The sequence below is a fragment of the Clupea harengus genome, chromosome 4, assembly GCF_900700415.2.
Source record: "Clupea harengus chromosome 4, Ch_v2.0.2, whole genome shotgun sequence".
Lineage (NCBI taxonomy): Eukaryota > Metazoa > Chordata > Actinopteri > Clupeiformes > Clupeidae > Clupea > Clupea harengus.
Genome location: NC_045155.1, coordinates 9,060,227 through 9,073,179, shown reverse-complemented (window position 1 = coordinate 9,073,179; position 12,953 = coordinate 9,060,227). Strand labels below are relative to the sequence as shown.

The 12,953-nt window shown below is 41.1% G+C and overlaps 2 protein-coding genes across 3 annotated transcripts in view; both read right to left on the bottom strand.

The window, feature by feature from the left end:
- rnf17 (ring finger protein 17) overlaps positions 1-6,026 on the bottom strand; it is a 28,269-nt gene extending 22,243 nt beyond the window's left edge. The window contains exons 1-7 of one of the 2 annotated variants that reach the window (XM_031566076.2): positions 5,804-6,026; positions 5,176-5,288; positions 4,294-4,385; positions 3,607-3,676; positions 3,324-3,404; positions 3,120-3,223; positions 52-217 (exon numbers count right to left, since the gene is read on the bottom strand). In XM_031566076.2, coding sequence (XP_031421936.1) covers positions 52-217; positions 3,120-3,223; positions 3,324-3,404; positions 3,607-3,676; positions 4,294-4,385; positions 5,176-5,288; positions 5,804-5,918 — 741 coding nt within the window. In that variant the 5' untranslated portion in view covers positions 5,919-6,026. The remainder of the gene's footprint in view (positions 1-51; positions 218-3,119; positions 3,224-3,323; positions 3,405-3,606; positions 3,677-4,293; positions 4,386-5,175; positions 5,289-5,803) is intronic. The other variant, XM_031566075.2, reaches the window with a different exon arrangement.
- Positions 6,027-8,883: 2,857 nt separating this feature from the next.
- LOC105906830 (adrenodoxin-like) lies at positions 8,884-12,710 on the bottom strand. Its single transcript, XM_031566074.2, has 4 exons — positions 12,348-12,710; positions 9,929-10,053; positions 9,678-9,807; positions 8,884-9,178 (listed from the first exon to the last, which is right to left on the bottom strand). The coding sequence occupies exons 1-4, from the start codon at positions 12,509-12,511 to the stop codon at positions 9,067-9,069; spliced, it is 531 nt and encodes a 176-aa protein (XP_031421934.1). The 5' UTR covers positions 12,512-12,710; the 3' UTR covers positions 8,884-9,066.
- Positions 12,711-12,953: the final 243 nt, after the last annotated feature.

The following is a 12,953-nucleotide window of genomic DNA, read 5'->3' as shown; positions in this document are numbered from 1 at the left end:
TGTTACTTTTGTGTACCATCACACCCTGGTGTGTGCAGAATACTTGTTTACCTGTTCAGTATCGCAGTACTCCTCGAGCACAGGCGAGTTTAAGTTTCTGGCCTTCGCAATTGCATTCTCTAGACTTTTCTTCTTTTGCTCTACCTCCTGCAGCATACAGCGACTCTCAGAGAACAAGTGATCCAGCTCACCCAACCCTGACACCAACGCCATCTTCCTGAAACACACACACAAACAAACACACTGAACAACTCAAGTCTGAGGAGTCGATGGTTTGAAGGGAGGCTATCCGTCAACTCAAGGGTGGGGACTGGGGTGGGTACGTCATATAATAGACATATTTCATTGTCAGCCAGCACCATCTCGCACTTGCCCAGGCGGAAGGGCCAAGTGGGCTCGCTGCTGGGGAAGGAAAAGCGTGTTTGCTGTTTGAGGCACGACCCTCTCCCACAGCTTGGGGGTTAGTCCTGAGAGCCTGCCGTTGTGGCTCAGAACCCACAGGATTGGGACTGTTTGGTTCCTTATACCCCCCTCCACTGTCAAAAGCACAAACACACAGTACTCAGCAGCAATAGAAATGTACCCAACAGTGCAACCAGGCACTTCAGAACACCTCTCTCTTACCCAGTGCACGTCCACATAAGCTTTCCAGCAGAGCAGGTCACACACGCACCATCAGCCGTCACAGAGAGGCCATGCTTTCCTCCACAAGAGGGCAGCATTGCTCCTCCTGTTAAGCTGAGGTCGCCAGTAACCGTGCGTGCGTCACATCAAAATTGGTGCTCAGAACTATCAACTGTAGTGTAGTGGCTTACATAAACAAGCAGGCAGGCTTACGCTTCCTGCAACTACACAGGCTAGCACACAGACTGATTCTCTGGAGTGATGTCAACCTTTTCTCACTCAGGATCGATGCATGTGCCGGTGGTGTCAAGCCAGGGAGCCGATCTACTCTCCCAGGACCACCCTCATAATGGGGAGTGGAGACTTCACCCAGACGTGGCGAAACAGATCTGGTCGCGTTACGGTTCCCCATCAGTGGAGCTGTGTGCCTCCAGGGAGCACGCACCATGTCCCCTGCTCTTCTCACGGAACGACACGAAGGCTCCACAGGGAGTGGACACGCTGGCGTGTTCCCCCCACTAGCTCTGATATCCAGAGCGAGGAACATGAGTCTTTCAGTTATTCTAATGTTTGGTGATTCTTAAGTCTCACTACAACCAATTAGCATTCCTGACCCTATCATTAAAAAAATCGGATCAGTTATTACTTTCCTGGTCTGGACCTCACAAAGGTAAGCCCATCACAAAGCACCATGTCACACTGGACTGTAAAGGCAATTACTTGGGCTCTATTCTACAATTCTATTTTGTATTGATAATAAAGAGTTTAGAACAGTGCAACAAAGCAATGTGCAACATGACATGTCTGTGAGTTGTTTAAATGCCTGTGCTTTATGGAGAGGCTGAGCTTGAGCACGGGAGACCACAATGCAAGTGGTGTGGGTCCTGGATGTTTCATGGTTTACAATTGCTTTTAATTTCATGGTTTTATCACTAACAACAAATGTAGGCTATTGTTGAGGGCTTTGTTCTTCACGTACTGTACCTCTGAAGTAACGTTAACGCTAGCTAGTAGCTATCGCTATGGTTGTCTGACAGGACTAGAGCTAACGTAACATTCATCTTTATTATAGACCGTTTTGAAACTTCCATCTATAATAAAAATCTTTTCACGTCAGATTTGCTCATATAGGCTATTGCTGACACTTTAAACCGGTTTTGTAAAATGGTCTGATGCAAATAGATTAATAGATAGATTAAAGTGTGTCTTGTTAATGTCATCCCTTTCCAACAACATCGATTTAGATAGATAGATAGATAAACTTGTATTAATCCTGTTAGAGAAATTCACGTGTAATAGCAGCAAGGTAATAGGAAGACATTTTTTTTAAGCTGGAGAGCTACTAAAACAGGCTGCCACACTCGCCATGGCAACCCATTCAGTTATTAAATAATGCCGGTCGTGTTCGTTGTTCTGGCTGATCTCAAAAATTACGTCCAACTGGTTAAGTAAGACCACGAAAAACTATCCACATGTAGGTAGAGCAGCACACTATCCCAATACAAACAACTAAGCACAGTAGAAAAATGTAAGTCACGAAAAAGGCGCCACGTCATATAAATTTAGTTCATGTTGTTGCTTTTATGAAGTGACGCAGTGGGGTTAATAAGGGTTCAGCCTGAGGTTGCGAGGCGATCACGTGGGGCAATGACATCATCAGATTAGAAAGGGTTGCGGATCGGCGTGCAGACGAACACCAATCCGCGAACAGATTCAAATCTACACACTTTGGACCCCTGATTCCAAAGAGTGCGGATTCAGTGTGCGGATCCGCCATGTTCGTGTAGACGAAAGGTCGATCCAGAGACATTTCTCTCCGGATTCAGGCAAACTAGACTCCGTGTAAACAACGCCTTAATTAGGGGGGTATCAATACAAGAGGTGCCTGCTGCCGCCTGCTGGTCATCCCCAACAACGTTAAAGGTCAGGTATTTAGCAGAAGCTTTTATCCAAAGCGACATAAAGTCAACCTGCAGCGATCGAGAATCAAATCCGGGTCAGCCAGTTGCAAAGTGGCGACGCTAACCGCTGCACCACCATGCCCCCACGTTCATGAGGTTCTACAGGCCTGATGTCACTGCACCACGCTTAACTCACGCTAATTTGAGAGTGCACTAAATACGATACGGTGGTATGACTGGAATGATCATGTACCGTAATTTCCGGACTATTGAGCGCGCCTGAATATAAGACGCACCCACTGAATTTAAAAAAATATATTATTTTGAACATAAATAAGCCGCACATGTCTATAAGCCGCAGGTGCCTACCGATACATTGAAACAAATTAACTTGGAATGCTTATGCCTAGTTTGTCCAGAAATAGGGGATCCTTTTTCTATCACAAAAACAGACACAGAATGCTGTCAAACCACATACGTATCCTTTGTTAAATTTTATATATCAATGATTAGGAAGGAGACACTTGAGGAGCACTTTTTCCCCTTAACATCTAAAATGTTCTATATTGTCAACTCGCCAAGGTGCATTCATACCTCTTCTGCACTAGGTTGATGGCTTTCTTAGTCACCTCGGAGATCTCTGCCAGCAGGCGCTTTTTTTCAGCCCTCACCTGAATCTGCAGCCCATCAACCAGAGACTGCACACAAAGGCACAAAAACACAGGGACTTTAGATCTGCAATCTTGAGACAAAATTAAGGGCTTCATATTTTAACATTAGCAAGATTTTAAATGCTACCTCATAAATACTCTGCAAATGACACTGATTTTGAATTGCTTCAGTGAGGGCATCATCCACTGCCATTTTAAGAGCCGCTTCCTGCAAGAGACGCACACACACGCACATCTCACACACAAGACTGTAAGAAAACCATGAGTAAAGTGTCTGGTTTGATGTGTATCTGAGATAGTCTACCTTGAAATGGATCTAAGCATGCTTCTAAGTGGGTTAACAGTGATTGTGCATGGTGCTGATGTGCCTATCTGTGTCAATAAGGTGTGTATGTGAAGGTATGCATTACCTTCTCCTTGAGTCCCGATTCAATGACAGCTAAGCCCTTTTCAGTGATGGCTTTCTGTCTGTCTTCTCGGCTGCACAAAAAACACCATCACTGACTACAAGCATGTGACTGTCTCAGTATGAGAGCAAATGATGGGTGTGTAAGTCAATGCAGATGTTATTCTGTTCATGTGTGGCCACAGGAATTGTACGCGTTTCAATTCAGATGTACTTTTGCTTCAATGTAACAAACTAAAGAATGTGATTGCACGTAAATTGCAAAAACTGGTATCGGAAGTCACAGACACTGTCACAAGATATGCTTCTTTATTGCAAATAACGGTTCAGTGCTCATCACCTGTGCTCTGAAGACAATACCATATCAATGGCAACATTATCATAGACAGCGTATTCGTACTGCAGGTCGAAGCTGATGTCAAAAAACTGATGTATTGCTTATATTTAGTCAGATGTGCTTTCAATGTATTCTATTGTGTCTCACAGACATCGGATCAGATCACGTGATTCTATGCTGACAGTTCAGGCCGAGGTCTCATTATCACAATAAGAAAAAAATTCTACTACCAGATATAAAGACGAGCAATTTCAGAGTTGGGAACACAATGACTCTACAAGAATCATCAAATATCTTTGAACCTGCAGTCTGAATGTAGCTATAGAGATCCCTTCAAGCTTGTCCTCAGCTTACCTCTTCCTAATTTTGGTTGTGTAAATGAGGCCAATGGTCTTGCCGTCCACCTGCAGTCCATCAACTCCATCTTCGTTCACACTAGTTTCCCACTTAGACACAACACAACATTTAGTCTAGTTTTATTTTTATTTGTTGAGTGATAATAGCCTTTCTAATGTAAAACTGACTATTGTTTAGTTTGCCTGAATAACAAGTTTAAAGGGAAACTGGGATTTTTTTAAAACCTGGGCCTTTTCCATCTTTTTGAGTCAAAATTTTACAAGGGACAAAAAACATTGTAATCAGTCCAGGTTTGAGTTTGAACACTATAACCGGCAACTTCAAAATGGCTACACAACGTAATCCTATTCCGCCATTGACACTTATTATGTAATAAGTGTCTGACATTATGACATTATGTAATAAGTGTCTGACTACACAGAAAGGATCCCTACAGATCCTGTGTCTGTCTACCTTTCTACAGTCAGTTTCTACAGAAACTGTAGAAAGTAATTTTCTAGTTTCTTTACATTTATTGAGAACTCATGACACAGGTCTATCTCTGTGGGGATTCTTTCCATGTTGTCAGACACACTCAAACACTATGAGCCTGTACAGGGCGAAAACAAGCAGTTTACTTTGACGCAGATGCTTGCCCCATGGGATTACATTGTATGGCCGTTTTGAGGTTGCTGATTATAGTGTTCTAACTCAATATTGAACCGGCTTCAAACGTCAATTAGGTTAAAAAAATCCCAAAGTTTCCTTTTAACTTTAAACGGGCCCTAGAAATGTTTACAGGACAAGGTACCTAAACTGGCTACTTCAAAAACCCTTTACAGAGATGCAGCAGTCAGCAGGTAGTGTGTGCATAAGTAGGTTGATTGACGTTGTGATCACCTTGCAGTTCGGGCACGTGATTGTATTTGATGGTGACTTCAGCAAGTTCAGACAGGAAGCACAATACACATGACCACACTGGAGAAGGTGTGGGAGATTGCCTTCTTCTTCCTCTGCAATAGATATATATATAACATCGTTGCACAAACACATTTCCAATTAACAGTGATATCGAGTTCTTGCACGTATTGCACTGACAGAAAAAACAGAGTTTAATTATGTAAATATCTATTTAAGGAGTGAATATGGGCTTTCTTGTGTAAGTTACTAGCTGCTACAGTTGCTACTAACATTATTTTCCCACTGCACTTCAGTTCCCACTGCAGAAATCAGTTCAATTATTGACAAAAACGACAAAATATTTCTGACTTCCTTAACTTTATAACAAAACTACACCTCGTATTTACCCCATACATGAAGGAAAGCGTGTCGAGTAAGCTAGCTACTGTAAGCAACTTTACTAACGTCCTAACCCAGCTAGCTTGCTGACAAGGGCGCTAGCTAGCTAACGATAACAACTTAGCTCTGCCCTCACTTTAATTTTTATGCAGCGTTGGTGGGAGTTAAAACGCATATTGCACATGCATTGGCACTAAAGCTAAAATATCAATTGATAATTCTGACATACCCGCTAATATGAAGAATTGACGGCATATCTTGCAAGTAATTGCAAAAGGATTTTCAGACATCATGACTTCGAGCCAATCTTGACCTTCCAGCACGCAGCTGATGCAGTTTCTCATCTCTCTGCCAAAGGTATTGCGCGCGTGATCAGGGAGCCTACTGAGGTGCGTTCAAAAACCTTCGCCAACCTTTTCAAACAGTTTTTCGTTTGCTTTGAGTCAATTGCGAACACCCACAATCAGTCTGAGCAGGTAGTTATTGGTGAACACACATGAAGGCTGGAGCAAGGGTTACCGCTCCATCGAACAATTTGGAGTGTTCACACGTTCAAATTAAAAAGTTCAAAGTAAACATGATGGCCTCTGTTTGCTGAAATTGAACGCACCTCAGGGGTGCACGAGACATTGCCCAGGTGAGTTAACTCCTCAGAATAGATTGAGGATGCATGAAGCAAGTCATTTAGCAAATTTGTTATCTTTTTTTGTAGGCTTTTTAACGTAGGGCGTCTTAAATGAAAATATATTTAAGGAGTACTCTTCTGTTGAATACATTCGCAACATCAGCATCATTAGACTCAAGTTATGAAAGATCCCCACATTCAAGACCCAGTGAAATAATAAATTGAAGATGAAGACCACCTACGCCTATACCCAAAGAGTTGTTAACTTTTCTTATGTTTATTTTGGAACATTCTTGGTAATTAGTAGGATAGTCTTTTCATCCTGAATAACCTTTTTTAGTCATAAAGACTAGGGATGGGAATCGACCCATGACCGATTCCTTGGAATCGTTAGCCAAAATCCTTTTCGATTCCGCTATCAATACTTAAAAAAAAAAAAAAAAAAATGAAATATTAATTTTTCGATTCCCCCCCCCCCCCCCCCCCCCCCCCCGATTCCGCTATAGATGCCTTTTTTTGATTCTGGTATCGATGTAAGTGCAGTTTAGGTATGTCACGCAGCTTTGTTTTGTTTTAGACTGCAGCCAACATGGCGTCTAGGCAGAGGCGTTCAAAAGTGTGGTTATATTTCACGCAAAAAGACGACCACAGGGCCACTTGCAGTGCTTGCAAAACGTCTCTTTCGTCAAAGGGGGGGGGGAACTACCATTACTCCGAAACATTTGTCCATACTGCATGCAATAACTTTGCAGGAATGTCGCGTTTTTGAGCGCTATGGAGTGAAGATAACTTTAATGAATCTCAACCAAGCAACAGCAGCGCGGCTAACGTTAGCGCTTCATCTGTTAATATTGAAGGTAAACTCTAACAGTCTATTGTGTTAGTGCCATTTGTTTCATTGTGTAAACCAGCTTTCACTTTTTGTTTATGTCAGTTTTATTTTTAGTTCAAGGTGAATACATTTGTAAAAAAAAAAAAAAATTGCATTGTAATTGGCATGTTCAAATATTATTTAGCACAGCGGTTCTCAAACTCTGGTATATCAAGGTCACCTAAACTGCCACAAATTAGACCAGGGAGGGATCCCTATTTGATAAGACTATTTTCCAGGCTCCCCCATCTGATGAGATTTTTGAGTTTAGATGTTTTATTACAAAAAATGTATGAAACCCATTACCAAATCAGTCATACATTCTGTTACTTATGGTTGGAATTATAGTCAAAACTAATTTGTTGGGACCCCCATGCACCCCATCAAGGAAAAGGATCCCTAGGCTATGGGTCTCTGGACCCTACTTTGAGAGTTTGTTGACCTATTCTTAGGTTTGTTTTTGGTTATTTAAAACATGTAAATGTATACATACATACTGTATATGCTGTGCAACGTCTATTCAGAGAATATTATATAAAACAAAATTAATGTAAATAAACTCGTTTGTACTTTTTTTTCCTTGCCCAAAAATAATCGATAAGAGAATCGATAAGGAATCGAATCGATAAGAAAGAATCGTGATGGACTCGGAATCGTTAAAATCTTATCAATTCTCATCCCTAATAAAGACCATAATGTCTGCAGACAAATACATTTATTTAACTAAACTCTTTGAGTTGCTCCTATCGGTGAATACCCTGCCATCAGAGGTGACAATGGTCTTCTATGTGCTCTTGAGCAAACTCGAGCAGCCTATTCGCAACGCATCCATTTTGCCTTCTAGCCAGACAACTGAATTTAACACTTATTGAATAAGTCCCCCCAGACGTCTCATTGTAATTTTATTCACGGGTGACTAACATTTAAATGCCTCTTGGATAATCACCCTTCGTAATACGGTGATTCATTTTGAACACCATATCCTCATTTAATTAGTCACATTAGACGTGTCTGAGAGATAGCCTAGGCCTGAACACCATTCGTAAATATGGCCCAAAGAATGTATCCCCTAAGACTATGATGCCATAGTGAATAACACTGACAGAGTAGTTTTAGAGGCGTTCACATGAGATTCTAAGTAACAAACTCTGGAAAAAAACTTTTCATAAGTGCTTATATATAAGTCGTCAGCCTGTTCAGACATCTACAATGTGTTAAGAATTTCTGGCAGGATGGAAAGGAAATAGGCTAACAGTTCTGACACATATTTGTATATGAATGGCATTTATCATTCTTAAGGACTATATATTTGTGGGTTTTAATTTGTCTGAGAGGAAAAGAACACCTCAGGCCTTAACTTGAAAGCACAAGGCATGTTGCTCCCAATGAATTGCGTCACAGATGCGCATCAGAGGCGTAATGTGGAGAAGAGTTGCTGTTTCCATTTATACACACAGGATGTTAGAGTAGAGCACAGTGTATGTGGGACATACAAATACCATATTCATTTAATGGTGTGTGTAGAGGGTGTGAATTCACACCTGCAATGCTAATCATATACCAACAGGAATTCTGACTTCAACTGTGTTGACAAGCACTGTTCAAATTGGTGTTCAAGTTCACACAGACTTATGATATTTTAGAGCTGGCCTTTCTCTTCATCCATATACATTGATAAAGTATATGTATTGAAAGAGATCTTGAATTATATATTAACAGAGTTTAAGTTTAATATGTGCCCAATCTCTCCTGGTCAGCTGCTCTCTAGATGGCATGTGTTGTATGTTGGGACACAAACTACTCCAGATGGATATTTTGATTCAATATTAATATATTTATGAAAAGCAGAGGTTACATGGCTTTATTAACATGGACTAGTGTTGTGTCATGCCTGTCATCATCTAATCATGAAACAACAGCTGCATTTAACTGGGATGCTCTTATAATGAAGGTGCTGAGATATCATATAATCCCAGAGGTCATGGGTCAGGCAGTTTCAGGAGGAGCCGGCACCATCCGTCTGTCGGATATCATTCACACCATCTGGCACGCGCACAGTCATTCCATTCAGCTCCTTAGTCAGGCAGACCTGGCAACCCAGACGAGACCTGAAAGTAGTGGGAAACACAACTTTAAACAAATGGGAACCAAGTAGAATAGAATAGTTTCATAAACAGACATCTAGATATAAGATATACAGGGAACCCAGTAACGTCAGAATTTCCAGTGCATTTCCCAGCAAGCCTTCTTTCTTTGTAACGTATTAAAAGAAAGCACATACGTGGTTGGTAGAAGTAATATAGATTTTTTCATAAAACATGCAGTTTTGGAACATTTCAATGAAGGACAAATAAAAATAGGCTACAACTGAAAAGCTGTATATAATCAATTGTGATAGCTATATATACACCACCTTCCCACCTTGTGTGTAACACACAACACACAAGGTGGGAAGGTGGTGTATATATAGCTATCACAATTGTAAGTCATTTTAGTGTTCACGTTGAATGGTTATTTTGAAAACTGCGTGAAATGCTCGTTGCGTGAGAGAGACTGACGGATGCGGCCCAAGATGCTATGGCTGCTACGTGTTTGCTTCTCACTCACGTGTCTGTGAGTCCATAGGCCAGGTCCAGTAGGTCCATCTCCTCGTCTGTGACGATGCCCAGCTGCTTGTAGGTGGAGTCATCCAGGACGAGGTGACACGTGGAGCAGGCCAGTGTTCCCTCGCATGCACCTAAGTATGTATATTCACATGCACATAGACATACACACACACAAGCATGCCAGAGAGTTTATGGTCCTGTCAAGAGGATTGTGTATGTGTGTGTGAGTCGGGGGCAGGGGGGAGCACATACCAAAACCATTAATGTCCAGTTTTTGATCAATAACAACTTTCAGCAGTGTGTCTCCTACACAACCTTTGACTTTGACCCTTTCTCCATCCTGACTTACAAATGTAACAGGTACTCTCTCTTCAGACCTGCAGAAACAAACAAACATGGTTTGAAACCTTCCTAACCAATACAAGTACTAAACCACTCTTATACTCTGTTTATGTTTCTATGTGGTGCCAACCAAGTGGTGCCTATCATGACATACCAAACTTGCAGCTTGTTCTTTTTCTTGTATGAAATATTTACACTAATCTGTGTGCTACCGAAAAGGTAATCGCAATTCCATCAGTAAAGTTGGAAAACCTGGGGGGTATTACAAGTACATGGTTTAGTGACATACCTGGCTAACTCAGAGTACGTGGTAAACCCCCTCAAAGCCGTGTGGCTTTGTTTTGTCAGGAGAAGGAAGCCATAGGGCTCTTATATTTGGAGGTTTACCACTTACTCTGAGTTAAAGGGGCTATGTGTAAGCCTGACTAGCTGTCGGCTATCAAGCTAAATGATTTTATACTCCTTACACCAAGCAGATTGGGGACACACCCCTACCTTCTTTCCCTTCGCAGAAATAAACAAAAGGTTTGGCCAAGGTGGTGGAGGCTGAAGGCTACATGAAAACATTAAAGGATTGAAAGATATCTAGGCCACCATTAGTGTCCACCATCAATCGATATTTATGTTACATTAACTTAGTTGAGGCAAACAGGCCCTGTAGGTATCGATTTAAGCGCTCAAACTTTTGAGCTAGCTGATAGTCTGCATGATAGCCATGCTTACTTGGGACGGTTCACAAATTCAATCTAGCACTCTAAAAATAGATTGAGGCTCTGAAGTTAAAAAAAATGGAGCGTTCTATTCCTCCACAAGTGAAACACATTCTTTTCACACTCCTATGTTTGTTCTCCGGGTATGGTCAGGTCACCTATAATTCCATGAGTGAAGTAGCTGTAAGGTGGAATGTGTAAGTGTAATGTTTAATTCGTGCTTTAGGTTAAGTCTTCTGTTAGGAGTCTGTGAGTTATGTATGATGCCTCGTATAGTTTGCTCGTGTATCAACATCTGTGTCCAACCTTTCCCTGTAAACTGTGCCTGTGTGTAAGACCCCACGCCTTCTAAATCAGTTGTCTTCCGTCTGAATAAATGGTTTGAGTGCCAAAGAGAAGCGGTGATTTGGCTCGTTGCTACATTTGAGTCAGAAGTGAAATTGTGCTCCCTAGTGGTATGGAAGAATGGAGCTGAAGATGACTGTGGCAAGTAAATGTTAATTTAATTGGCTGTTGAGAGCAAATATGAACAACCTTTTGCCAGAATCACAGACTGCATCTTTAAACCTTTTTAAAATATTGTGCTTTTGCAGTGAATGTTGTCAAGGTCCATAGTGATATTGTGTGTTGTGTATTCAGATTGTTAAATAATGGTCCACATTATAACAGATAATTTCTGTCATTTTCTAAAGTTCTGCGCTAAATCCTGTGTTATTTAGAGTAGAAAGGATTACCGCCTCTAACTCTGAGCTATTTCAAAGCATGGATGTTTTGTATGGATAATCAGCTTAGTTTGTAGGAGGTAGACAAGGAAACTGAGGCCATTTAGTGTGACTGAGTGAAAACTGTGTCTAAAACTTTAACCAAATTAAAGTGATATTTCCAGTCAATGTCCTAGTCACTTGTGAGTACTGGTTCATCTCAGGCTTTCCACACTTGGTAGTGTGTTTTCCCTCTTCTTGCCAATTGAAATCTCATATTCTGGTTGACAAATTTCAGATGTGTTTTGGGTAACTGAATATTACATTGACAACTGTTGTTGTTCATACATTCTGACAGTGTAGTTTGTAAAATGCTGACAAGGGGACCCAGCTAAACACTAAGCTAACACATTAAGTTTCTAACTTCACTATTTTGTTTGTGTGTGTGTGTGTGTGTTTGTGTGTGTGTGTGTGTGTGTGTGTGTGTGTGTGTGTGTGTGTGTGTGTGTGTGTGGCTACATTCCTCTACAAAGGTGCTTAGACAAACACACACACACACACACAATAGTGAATAGAAAGACTGAGACTCAACTAATCACACACAAATCCCCTTCTAGGAAAAGGAATCCTATTAAAAGGAAAAACCACAGCAAGATTGTGACAATTAAAAAAAATCTTTGATTTTGAGATATATGTCTGCAAAATGATTTGTATTGCTGTGATAACTAACACGGCTGTAGTATATTTAGTTTTATTTAACATTTATATAAGTCTATGGAAATCAAAAAGCTGAAACTTGGGTTTTGCTCTGTCAACATCTTTACTAAATAGATCAACATTCTAATTTTTACCCAAAGACGTATCCAGTACCGACAAATTATGTACTCTGATGTCGGGTATGACTATTATAGGTCTTACCTCAAAGCGTGGGTAGTCGTTAGGCTGCGAGAACTGGAGTTCAGTTTGTGCAGTGGACGAATGAGTGATGGTAAGTTCCTAGAGGCTGCCAGCGGTGTTGTGGCTAACCAAAGAGGCCAAGAGTTCTGGGCAAAGCAGAATATTCTTGTGGAAGCAGAGGACATGGTATGAGTAAATGCTGACCAGCACAAGTATGCTTTTGGAGAAAATGTGTTGTGCTGCGGCAGATCTCGAAGGTATGAAACTCTCAATGCATACTCCTAAGCCCACCCTCCGGAACACACTGGAATCCCATGGTGACGCAACCCCTTCTTCCAGGATAAGCTTTTTCTTAGAAATGATAAATGCGACTGGCAATTAACCACTATAGCAGCATTGGGACCATATCAAGAGGTGTATGTGTATATGTGTGTGAAAGACAAAGAGGTAGAAGTAAAAACATCTTTGCTTTGTACATTTCTAATTCTTATCTGACCTCATTATTACCTAATCTAGTATATAGTGGCATGCAAACGTTCTGTTACTGTGAATAGCTAAGCTAAGTAAAAGATGACCTGATTTCCAAAAGGCATAAAGTGATGATGACACATTTCTTTAATATTTTAA

What these genes read in the sequence shown, in the direction of transcription:
- LOC105906830 (XM_031566074.2), bottom strand. Translation starts at nt 12,511, where the DNA reads ATGTCCTCTGCTTCCACAAGAATATTCTGCTTTGCCCAGAACTCTTGG. An exon ending in ACTGGACATTAATGGTTTTG is followed by an intron (nt 9,808 to 9,928) that starts GTATGTGCTCCC and finishes ATACATACTTAG; the next exon opens with GTGCATGCGAGGGAACACTG. An exon ending in GCCTATGGACTCACAGACAC is followed by an intron (nt 9,179 to 9,677) that starts GTGAGTGAGAAG and finishes CACTACTTTCAG; the next exon opens with GTCTCGTCTGGGTTGCCAGG.